Source organism: Apaloderma vittatum, unplaced genomic scaffold, assembly GCF_000703405.1.
Source record: "Apaloderma vittatum isolate BGI_N311 unplaced genomic scaffold, ASM70340v1 scaffold3475, whole genome shotgun sequence".
NCBI lineage: Eukaryota > Metazoa > Chordata > Aves > Trogoniformes > Trogonidae > Apaloderma > Apaloderma vittatum.
The window spans coordinates 6806-19072 of record NW_009716313.1 but is presented as its reverse complement, the minus strand read 5'-3'; the positions used below and the strand labels follow the sequence as shown (position 1 = coordinate 19072).

Genomic DNA, 12267 nt, shown 5'->3' with positions numbered 1-12267 from the left:
GTTCTTTTTAATTAATACTGATTTATTTTCAGATGTCAAAGACAACTCTTTCAGTCGATCCCGGAGTTCTAGTGTAACTAGCATTGATAAAGAGTCACGCGAGGCCATTTCAGCTCTTCATTTTTGTGAGACTTTCACAAGAAAGGCTGATACGTCGCCTTCCCCATGCCTGTGGGTCGGGACCACGCTGGGTACAGTGCTTGTCATTGGATTGAACTTGCCCCCGGGAGGAGAGCAAAGACTTCTTCAGCCAGTAATTGTTTCTCCTAGTGGTATGTACAAAATAGATGAGCTGAGGTATACTTCAATAAAGTATTGTCATTCTTCTTTTTTTTTTTTAAAGAAACTGTGTGATTTTTGCTTATTGAGTATGATATTGGCAGCAATATTCAGATTTGGTAATATTTGATCGTAAAGGCAACGCTGCAGACTAGACAGTATGTTTAGTCATCGGAACTACTGCATAAGCCTTAAAAAATACTGCCATGTGTATGATCTTCTTGTATTCTTAGCAAATGTTCACGTTTTTACTTTCCTGTGAATAAATATTAATAAGAAACGTGTTAGCATAAGATCTGGCCTCCAGACACTGATTTAAACAGTAGGGAGTTAAAACCTTTCTTCTTTCATTTAGTGCTAGAGAAGTGGATTTAAGCATGAACTGCAGGGGAATAAACCCCCACATTGCTTGTTTCTGAACCTATCTGTATTAAAGAAAGGTGTTTACCTTTGACTAATAACTTCTGTTGTTGATATTAAGCACATTATGTACTTCTCAGGAGAGAATGAAATGGGTTGCATTTGTGACACTGAACTTGAGTAGAAATGTGCATTACGGCTTGCCTCTCAAAAAACACATAAATTTCTGTTAAAGTAACCTATGGAAAATGGGTTAACATGTGCTCTTGCACATGCTTCCTTGGATTTTTTGATAAATGTCCAAAGGTTTTGGTATATCTGTTTTGCTACAGAGGCAAACTTCAGTTCTTGTTTTCTTGTCATTGTACTGTCCTCTTAAATTAATGTTTTGTAGCTTGAAAGACAATTTAAAAGAACTGTCTTAAAAGTGTGCCCAACTTCTTTTCCTAGGAACCATCCTGAGGCTAAAAGGGGCAATCTTGAGAATGGCTTTTCTGGATACTACAGGATCCTTGGTCCCACCAGCACACGAACCCTGGCGAGAACATAATGTTCCTGAAGATAAAGATGAAAAAGATAAATCGAAAAAACGAAGACCTGTCTCAGTGTCCCCTTCTTCCTCTCAGGAAATCAGTGAAAACCAATATGCAGTGATGTGTTCTGAAAAGCAAGCAAAAGTTATCTCACTGCCATCTCAAAACTGTATTTATAAGCAAAACATAACAGAGACTTCTTTTGTTCTTCGTGGAGACATAGTATCACTGAGTAACAGTATCTGCCTTGCATGTTTCTGTGCCAATGGACATATTATGACTTTTAGGTAAGACCTGTTTGTTAGTAACTTAAATGTATATAAAAAAAGGTCTTCTGCTAGATAAAGTTGCTTTTTCCACAAGAATAATTAAAAATAATTATTATGTTCTTTAAAAGTTGATGAACTTCTAACACTTGGGCCTGGATAATTTTTATTGTACATTCCTATTAGTTATGCCTTTAACACATTACAAAGTTTACCAGTTTAGGTCAAGCTACCCTGATTCAATAAATAATTCCAAATGTGTGATATAGATCAATGAATCGATGAAGTTTTTCTCAAAGTTGTGTATATACAGTTTGTCTAAAAGGTGTAGATATGCTTTTGCACCTATGTTTTAGTCATGACTAATGTTGAGATAAATGAAGAACATGGCATTATTAAATTATACCAGTAAAATTCATTATTCCTTATTTTTAAAGGTTGGGAAAAAGAGCTTTCAGCTTGGGAAATACTTTAAAAAGGTACTTACTCAGAAAGTTCCTAGGCCCAAGACTAAAGCTGATGCATACTGTAATTATAAAACAAGTTTTGATTGTTAAGTCTGTTAACTCCATTAGTGTGTATCCCAACATATATTCTAAAATTATCTTCAAAATATTGCTCACCTTGCAAGGGAAGCACTATTTTTTCCCTAATTTACTGACCTTAATAATGTTGAGGTACAATATGTTGAAACAAATCCTGTTTTCCTCAGGATTCATTTTGTTTTCTAATGAACTTTGCATAGAGGTAGGTGCTAAATGATAACTATTGTTTTATTGTGTGGGGCAGTTAAACTCCAAGGATTAACTCCATTCCATAAGCATTTTTCTGCTGGAAAGTGGACTTAATGTGTTGTTTATGTAAAATTGTCAGAGCACTGTATCATACCCAAGATGCCCAATGCTTATCTACTGATAGAAATTTAGATTTCTGTTACAGTTTTCTTTGATACTATGAAAATGCTGTCATGGATTCCATGCTTGTCCTACCTGCTCTACTGTTTTTGTATTTTGTCTTGAAGTTGTAAGAATGTTTTGTGCTTCCATCAGTCTGAAGCAAAGCACTTCCCATTACTAACTCACACTAGCAATATTCTTATTTTAGATATCAACAGTTTATTTTGGGTTCTATGTATCAAGATGTCTTGTATTTAGTCATTTTTTTACTTGCATTTTTTATTACTTTGGGGGAGAGCAATTTTTGGTAGGAAGAGCATTGTTACGGCCTGATTGTGCTGCATCTGTTCTTCAGTAGCTTAATGCAGTAGGTACTGCAGTTACACGTGCAGGTCGGAAAATACAAGGTAAGTAAACTTTGCTCTAAAAGGTCTTCCTCTTAAAAATGCAGTCAGACAAAAAAAAAAAAAAGGATATATTTCATAAGTTTGTCTGAGGATACTGAATTCCACTTTCCTTTGAAAGCACACCTCTGCATATTTTTGTGTTCTGGAGGAGAGATCTGCTAGACTTGTGTTTTTAGTCAAGGAGAAATACTTCACCTGAGAGAAGAGGCAAGATGTTTACTTGTGAAATTCTGGTCAATACTTATCAAAACACTTGATTAGTAACTACTGAATAATATTTTAAGTGAATCTGGGATTTACTTGCTCAGAGTATCATTTAAGTTAAGTTCTTTAAAGTATATGTGATGCAGATGTTTAATTTTCATTTTTGAGGTGCTGCCTTGAAAAAATATCATATTTATGTTTTGAGATTCTGTAGTTGCATTAAATGATATTCTGCTTATGTGGTACTTAGATGGTGAAGAGAAAAATCTATTGCAATTTAAAAATGAGCAATTTGATCAATAATAGACAATCCTGATATATTTAATGGGATTTTTTTCATTCTTTTTCTTAAGTTTGCCAAGTTTAAGGCCATTGTTGGATGTGTATTACCTGCCACTCACCAATATGCGGATAGCCAGAACATTCTGCTTCACCAACAATGGACAGGCTCTCTATCTTGTCTCACCAACTGAAATACAGAGGCTCACCTACAGTCAAGAAACATGTGAAAATCTTCAGGTAATGAGTTGAAAGAAAAATACTGTTTTCTTAGATGTTCTCTGATGTTTTTGGTTCTAGATTCATGATGCTTACAGTAATTAAGTTTGTCTTAAAGCCAAGCATTTTGGCCTACTTTAATTTTTCCTCACTGTAGCGTCTGATTCAGGACGAATCACTTCCACTCTTAAATTCTACTGTTTCATCCATACTCTTGTGTTAGAAACAGGTTTTTACATAATTTCCATTTTGATTGATAGGAAATTTCCTTTTGTAACATGGTACGGTTAACAAAACTCCCTTGTTTAGTTGATGCTGGTGGAGGTGCATGCTGACATGAGTAGGGAATGCTAACTCAGGATACCTGAAGGAAACCGCTATGTTTCGGGGACGTTAGCAGCTTGAAAAGATTCTCAGTCGTTCTTCATCTTGGAAGTTGTGCAGAATGTGAAATAGCAGAGGGTGCACACTGTAAGCTCTGCTTTGGTACCACGTGTGGATATGAGTAGTTATAAATACAGTTTCAAGAGGACAAAATCAGTTGCCCAAGATGAGGGACAAATACAGCTCTGCTTGAAGCCATTTCTCTGCTAGTGAATTTCATGAACTATAAGCTTGCAACCATTCGAACAGGTGGTTTGGACAGATGTCTTAATATATTTTTATATTTTATTTCCTAAGTTGTCTTGCAAAGGCAAATGCCTATTAAAACATATTTCTTCTGCAATTTAAATCCACAAAATAAATTCTTAAAGAACATTCCATTAATTTGTGTGTGAAATAATGTATGCCTTGTTGTGTCACTTCTGTCGCGAAGGAAATGTTGGGTGAGCTCTTCACTCCTGTAGAAACACCAGAAGCACCGAACAGGGGGTTCTTTAAAGGCCTATTCGGAGGAGGGGCACAGTCACTTGACAGAGAGGAACTCTGTAAGTTTTTTAGTATTCATTACTTTTCTGACATTTTTACCCAAGTGATCCTTGAGAAATGTGTTAACAGAACATTATATTTGCAAAGAAGAAAGTAAAAAAGAGAATGACAAATACTTTTTCATAGCTTTTGCGCTGTGCACCTCACCAACAAGATCAGAAAATCTTGGTACTGTTTTCTCACAGACTTTTTGACCTCATTTATTCAGGAGTAGATTATGAAACAAGAAATGGGGCAATTCATCTTATGCTTATTCATCTTTATGAAGTGTATAGTACTGACTGTGATTTTCTTAATGCTGTTAAACTGAAGGGGGCTAGTTCTGGAGAACACTATTCTGGCCAGCGAGAAAATTAAAACTTCATTCTACTTCAGTTTATTTGCTAGATTCTTTTTCCTCATTTGACTTGTGCAGAGATATCTTAGGAATGAGAGCAAGGACAGAACTGTATGATAGTTCAATGCAGTTCTTTGTTCCTAGGACAGTAAAGTTCAGATTTGGCAAAGTTTTTATTGCATTATTGTTTTGTCATTCTTTCTTCATTACTTTTTTTTTTGTGTGTACTGCGGTGGCATGCAACATTTTAATGTATTGAAGGATAATAGCTTCCACTTACTCTGATATTAGCTAGGTGAAACACAGTATTGTACATTTTTATTTGTAAAAACAAAGGTTTCTTTTTTAGAATGAAATGTAGCTTTTTAACCAGACAAGGCTCTCTGGCAATCCTTTCTTTTTTATTGGCTCTTTTGATCTATCCAGTAAAAATTAAATTGCTCCTTACTACTTGTGCCTGTACATCTTGAACAAATACCAAATATTTAGAGTCCACTTTCTGCATTAAAAATATCCATTTTAATTTATATATATGTAATACTTTGAAAGGTTGGTCAGGTGTTGTATTAGAGAAATTTGTGTGCACAAATTATATGTTTAGTTAGTATGACTAGGACATGGAAAAACTGCCTTTTCATGGCAACAGAAGAGCACTCATAAATTTAGAAGCATCTCTTCACATCGTTTCAAGTTGCAACCATCGAGTTTTGGCTCAGATCTTCAGAAGGCAAATAGTATTGAATGGGAGAAAAGAGCCTAATGAACTGTAGCCTGAAAGTGGGTTCAATGACAATTCAAAAGACATCTGAAAATGTCTTTGAAGTAGCCCTCTTTAACATGAGGTTCGCAGCAGAATCTGTAATAAGTGAAATCATTTCTCTTCCTGGGAGATCAAATCTAACTCTCAGCCCAACACTGCCATGACCACTAAACCGTGTCTCAAAGTGCCATGTCGACTCTTTTTTGAACACCTCCAGGGATGGTGGCTCCACCACTTCCCTGGGCAGCCTGTTTCAAGAAGATGTGTGGTCAGTGGAGTCTGGAGAGGTGTTCAGCTGACGATTTGTGGGTGTTTACTTTAGGAGTACCTGATCTGCTCTTACAAATGTACTGCCTTTTCATGATTTACGTTATATGATTATTATTTTTTCACAAGATTTTCACAGCAATGAGAGCAAAGACACCTAATCTTCAGGTATCTGTATCTAGAATTGAACTTCCGTCAAAGGAAACGTCTCCTAGTAGAGTCATATTGCTGGATACACCAGCAAAGCAGTTCCAGAACTAACCAACAATTAACCATGTATTTTCAAAATTCTCCTGTTTTGTCTGCTGAATTCCCAACACCTTCCCAATAAACAATATATTGTTGAAAAAACACTTCGCCAGCACGGTTCTGGTGAAGGTGTCCATCATCAACAGTTCTGTTGATAACCATGATGCTAGCACTGATCTGTGAAAAGGTTATAATTTTATAACCTGCCTGGAAGCTTGGAAATATGTTTGAAAACCTCAATTTTACTAAATAGTAACATCTAGTAATGTTTAGGAGTGAGTACTGCTTATAGCCTTGCTTATAAATAGGTATTTGGTGTCTAGGCAAAGAAATTACATCTTTTTGTAAGCTAGTTGCATTGATATTTATGTAATAAGGATAGAAAACCTTACTATTCTGTTTTTGCTGCTTTACAAATGCCTCCAGTTGGAGAATCAGCGTCTGGGAAGGCGTCAAGAAGTCTTGCCCAGCATATTCCAGGACCCGGAGGTATTGAAGGTGTTAAAGGAGCAGCATCTGGTGTAGTTGGTGAACTAGCACGAGCCCGGTTGGCACTAGATGAAAGAGGACAGAAACTAGGAGAACTAGAGGAAAAAACTGCAGCTATGCTCTACAGTGCTGATTCTTTCTCTAAACATGCTCATGAGGTGAGTCTGTTACATGATTCTCTAGCAAATAAATGTAAATTTTGCAAGTAACAGACTTTTGGCAGTAACATGTTAGAGGTATCTTAAAGGAATGCAGTATCATTGGTAAAGGATAGTTCCCTTTTATCTATCAATTATTACGGCTGATTAAGTATTAACGTAAACAGCTTTATCTTGTAGCACATTGGTCTGGAGCATACCCCGAGTGGCATGTAGACTTCCAAAAGTGCAGCTCGGTTCCAGTTGCATAAAGAATTTGTCACTGAATTAGATACGAGCAATGCTCTGCATGAGATTCTTAAGAGAGATCCAGTTGTTGTGTGCAAACTCCATGAGTCCAAGATTTTTTCCTCAGTAACTACATAGGATGGATGTTCTCTTCCATGTTCATGCAGGTCTCTTTCCATCCCCTAAACTGTGCAACCTTCCCATTCTTCTCAAAACATCTTTTTCTATCTGAGGCTAGATCATAGGCAGTGATGCTACCATTAGGAAACTTATCATGCTAACCTTACGTCACTGTTCAGTAGTGTCATTGTTGCAGTTTTGAAAAACCTCACTAAAGTCATAGAATCACAGAATGGTCTGGATTGGAAGGGACCTCCAAGGTCACCTAATTCCAACCTCCCTGCCATGGGCAGGGGCACCTCCCACTAGATCAGGTTTCCCAAAGCCCCATCCAGCCTTGCCCTGAACACTTCCAGGATTGAGGCAGCCATAAATTTTCTGGGCAACCTGTTCCAGTGTCTCACCACCCTTACAGTCTCTCTTTCTCATGCTGCTTTGTAAGCATATAATTTATTGGTATCATTGTCCTTTTTGGTATATTATAGAAAAAGTAATGAGAAATTGTTTGTTTTTTTCTTTAGATGATGTTGAAGTACAAAGACAAGAAGTGGTACCAGTTCTGATGCCGCTCATCAATTACATCTGTTTAATTTAGTCCTGATGAAAAAAATCTTGAGTTTTCATTAGTTTTGGCAGGACCATTGAAATTTAAAGGAGTATTCACCATTGGATACTGTTGTTTCCTAGCACAAATCACACACTGTTTTACCTCAGTTGTGGCTTTAACTGAGGAGCTTTATATTTAAAAGAAACACACTCAAAAAACCAAACTTGAGTGTTTCTTAACTGTGGGTTAGCTGAGAGTTGGAACAGAGAAGGTAACTAGAACATGTGACAAAGAGGGTAAAGGGAAAACATAGTGTGAGATGGGCAGGGGCAATGCAGGGTCAATCCTGTGTTAATATTTCATATGCCAAAAGTTTTTGTGCTGTTGTATTGCTGCCAGTGTTATACCCTCCTGTGAGGAGAGGCAATAAATCAGGGGTCCAAGAGCTGGAATAAAGTTGTTTGTCCTGCTGGACAGTAGCTGACTTACACTTACCCTCTCTAGGACTCGCTATATTTACCATTGTTGTTGGTGAAGAGTTGAAGTTTGCTGTCACTTCTTTCATCGGAAAAGCTGGAAGCTTGGAAGATTTCTTGTTGACAATTGTATACATAGTTGACTTGTGCAGTCATTTCTTGGACCCCTGATCTAGTATTCTTGTATTCAGATCATATTCTGTGAAGTGCAAAACAAGAGAATACACAATTTTTGCATTAAAAATGTCAAGTGAATAATATTACTGGAATGTGTCATGCTGGGAGTTTTCATTTGTGTTATGACCATGCAGTGTGAAATGTGGTAACATCTTCATTGTGGTAAGAGGACTTCAACTTCTGCTCCTTTAAATATTTTTTTTTTTGCCAAAAATAGTTATTGGTTCAGTTTATGTAACATTTAGAATTGGCTGTGTGTTTCATTCATGCTGTGAATTTTTATAAATGTTTTACAGAATGTATCTTTGCAGACGTTGATTAAAATAGCTGAGAGAGTTTTGCTCAAAACTGAAGTTCTAGATGCCCCTTTAGTCCTTTACTATGAAATCTTGGACTCAGGTTTTCAAAGTTTTACACTCTGTGGAGGTGCTGATGCATGAATAATGGCAAGCATCAAATATTTAATAATTGTCAGTGTATTGTTCAGCAAATTTCTACATCCTGCTAGTAGAGCTATTTTACAAGTACCTATCTTGGCCCCACCCAAGCACTAAAGGCAGCTGGCCTAAAGTTTGGATGTAGTCCTTAAAGTGGTGTTTTCAGTGTGCGTAGTGTCCGCTAAAACTTCAGAAACTGGTGAAATGTTTAAGTGAGGTAAATAATGTAGCTGAGCTAACTTATTAATGGCTGCTGCATTAGGTCTATAATGGTGAGAATGACCAGAGCTCTTTTAAAAAGAGAGGATTCCTTAAAATAAATGTTTGCATTTCAAAAATTTATTTATTTCCTCAAAACAGAAACAGTTAGTGACAGTTTTGTTGTGGTTTTTTTTTAATAAAAGGAAGTGCTTAGAAGTTGATAGGTCTACATTGTCTGAAATTAATCATTTGCTTTTGCTTCTCCAAGCATCACATTCTTTGTCGATTTTTTCACAGTTTCTGAGTGTTCCCAAAGCAAAACCTTGGTTGTATTTGTATTGTAAAGTGATGTTGCAGGTACGTAGAGAAGATGACCTTACAACACTTTAAGGATGCGAAATACTGAACTTAGAACTGATGGTTCATAATTCACTTTTCAAATGAAAGGCAAATGTGTTTGGGTCTTGTAGCACAGATTGTTAAATTTTCTGATTTTATGTATAGTAACTTTTCATTTAAAAAGAAGCAAATTCTTTTGCCCAGTACAAGGGCATGCCATACCGTGTCCACTCTTCAGAGAACTAAACAAATGAGAATGTGATAATTTGAACAAGCAGGATTATGATTTCTTGATGAGTCTGTCCCATACTTTCTGAGGCAGTGTTAACTCCAGTCACTTAACTCAGCTTGCCACACAATTTTTGCCTCTGCACGTTAATTTATTTTTTAGTGTCAAGTTAATGCAGACTTAACACCATTTTGTTAAAAATCCATTGGAAGAAAACTAGATAAACTGCTATCCATACCACTTCCAAAATTTAAACAGCTAAGCTGACACTCATCCCCTTTCCTATCTCACATTTATAAATTAAGGTGCCTGATTATTATTTGACCTGGTGAAGATGAACAGAAGCAACAGAATCCTGGAGAACTAGTCTGATCAGGCCCTGGGGCGGAGGATGGCAAAAGTACTCCAGCAAATCCTCGTTTTAGTTCAATGTGAGAAGACCTTGGCTTAAAGGGAAAGTGTACTTAACTTTCTCATCATGAAACGTTTGATAACCACCAGCAAGCAAAAAAATAAGAGGCATTGAGAGACCCTCTGCCAGTACAAGAAGAGTAGTGGCTTATTTGGTATTACAGAATTTGTCATAGTTGAATCTTTTTTACTGTTTAGAGCATGGTTCTAGATTTGAAAACTAATGGAATAATTGCTCATGAGATGAACATGCAAATGGGTTTTGGTCAATTAAAGGGGCTATGTACAATTTTTGTCTAAAATGTTCCTTTTTCCTTCTCTGTGGGAGGACGTCAGTTGTACACCCGTCACTGCATCCTATTCTGCTATTGGTGGTGCACCTTTTGTACAGCAAAGTATATTGAAATCCTTGGGGGAAAGCACCCCTGGTTTTTTCGCAAGCATTTTAGTTGTGTGAAACTTTTTTAGAGTGTCTGGAAAACTATAAAATACAATTGAGCTATTACTTTTTTATTTTTTTTGATGGAAGTGTAAGAAACTGCTGCTACCTATTTGTTTATATGTTGTGTGTCTCATTAGGAACTGTAAACTGAAGAAGCCTTTCTTCACCTTAGTCCTGCCAAATTGTAACTTTTGAATGTTGATATGTGTAAATATGTGTGTATTCCAATAAGTCTGAAAGTGTTACACCACAGGCATCTCCAGTGATCTGTTCTTTAGCAAAGTCAGTTATAAAATATAGTAATATGTAGCTGTGTTCCTTGTCTGTCTTTATGCAAAGATTTTTGCCTGAGGTGGTACTTGCATGGCAGGTGATGTTGGAAAGCTACATCCAAAGGAGGATTTTTAGGAAGCAATTTCATTTGCTATTTTTCCTTTTTGTTTTCCTTTTGTCTTTTTTTCATTTGCGAGGGAGTTTGTTATTGTGGGGTTTTTGTTGCTGTTCTGTCGTTCGGATTTTTTTTGCTTAATTAATGGCACTGATCTTACCTGAACTTCTAAACTTGAATTTTTCCTGCACTTTAATTCAATCATGATATTTTATTCCTTAATTTTCTGCATTTGTGCAGTTCAGGTTCATTATTTGTATATAAATACACACATTCAGTAAAGACTTTAGAACAGATTTCTTTCAGGCACATTTGCTAATTATGTGACTATCATTTAGAATGTGTGTTTTCTTAGCAAAATATGTATATACAAGTATATACAATATAGAATCTAATGAAAGGCACATATCCTGTGTCGACGTTCAGTTTATAAATTACTGCAACACTTTCAGATTTGTTACTAGATAATACAATAAAATCTGTTATATTTATACATACTGCTTAAGAATATACTTTTAGTTTTAAATAATTTTTATATGTACACTTCTACCTTTAATTTTAAAAATACTTATGTTCAATTTTTAAGTCAAAGTACTTAAAGTATGTATATTATCCATAGAAGAAGTTGTTTTAAGCTTATGATTACATTCATATCTCATATCGAGATGATACAATTACTAAGCAATGAAAACAAATAGCCCATTTTGCTTTGCACAAAATAATCATACTTATTTTTACCTCCCATTTTGAACATTCATAAACAATTCCCCAAGTATGGAAAGGGAAGATAAAGCATTCAGAAAACTAACCTAATGTAAAAAGTTCTCTCAATAGCTGCAGTCTGTGGCTGACTGCTTTTCTACGATTTTTTTTCCTTTTTGTTCAGCTCTGTTACTTGGACTTTCAGAATTCCCCAAAACTGAAATGAGGCCCATCCGACAAGTATTTCCTTTGAGTATAAATGTAGAAATTCTGATGATACATCAGCTCTTTACATGTGAATCGGGGGGGTTGTTTTGCATACTGACCTTGTGTTACAGCCTGGGGCTGGAGTGCCCTCTTCTTCCTCATCGCGGTTTAATGTAGCCGGGCGGGCATCGATAGCGGCTGAAGGTGGGTGCAGGGGGAAGGAGCTGGTGCTGTGCCTCCATCTCCCAGTTGCAGGGTCACGTCTTGGTTGAACCTTCTGTCATTCCAGCCAACTTCTCACATCGTTGCCGTGAATCTTTATGGGTGGATGTTGACAGCTTTGCTGCTACCACAAAATCCTCAAATACTTTGTAGACAGAAATTAATGATGTTTGAGATGAGGAAGTAAAACGGGGGGAAAAAGTGTAGTGTAGGCAAATCAGCTAAACCAATTTTTATTTCAGATTTCATTGAAAAACTAAGTTAAGCTGGGCCAATTTCTTCTTCTTATGCATGTTACAAAGATGTGCTGTCTATCATCTACTTTATTACTGTTTCAAGCCAGATGAGTGTACTGTGTTTCTGGGTTCTTTTACATTTTATAAAGTTTAGGCTTAAAGATATGGGCATTCATTTTTTAAAATAAAAAAAAAGGCAGAAATATGAAACAATCAAATCAAAGGCGTCAATCAGTTTTCAATTTTCTATGTAAATTGCCTAGAAATGTCTA

At 36.3% G+C, this 12267-nt stretch overlaps 1 protein-coding gene across 1 annotated transcript in view; it reads left to right on the top strand.

Moving 5' to 3' along the window:
• The window catches only part of STXBP5 (syntaxin binding protein 5 (tomosyn)), a gene marked incomplete at its 5' end in the record, with an annotated part of 44116 nt that extends 36300 nt beyond the window's left edge, over positions 1-7816 (top strand). Inside the window, 6 exons of the mRNA XM_009869464.1 lie at positions 33-272; positions 1090-1459; positions 3299-3464; positions 4261-4372; positions 6413-6633; positions 7503-7816. Coding sequence (XP_009867766.1) covers positions 33-272; positions 1090-1459; positions 3299-3464; positions 4261-4372; positions 6413-6633; positions 7503-7544 — 1151 coding nt within the window. The remainder of the gene's footprint in view (positions 1-32; positions 273-1089; positions 1460-3298; positions 3465-4260; positions 4373-6412; positions 6634-7502) is intronic.
• Positions 7817-12267: the final 4451 nt, after the last annotated feature.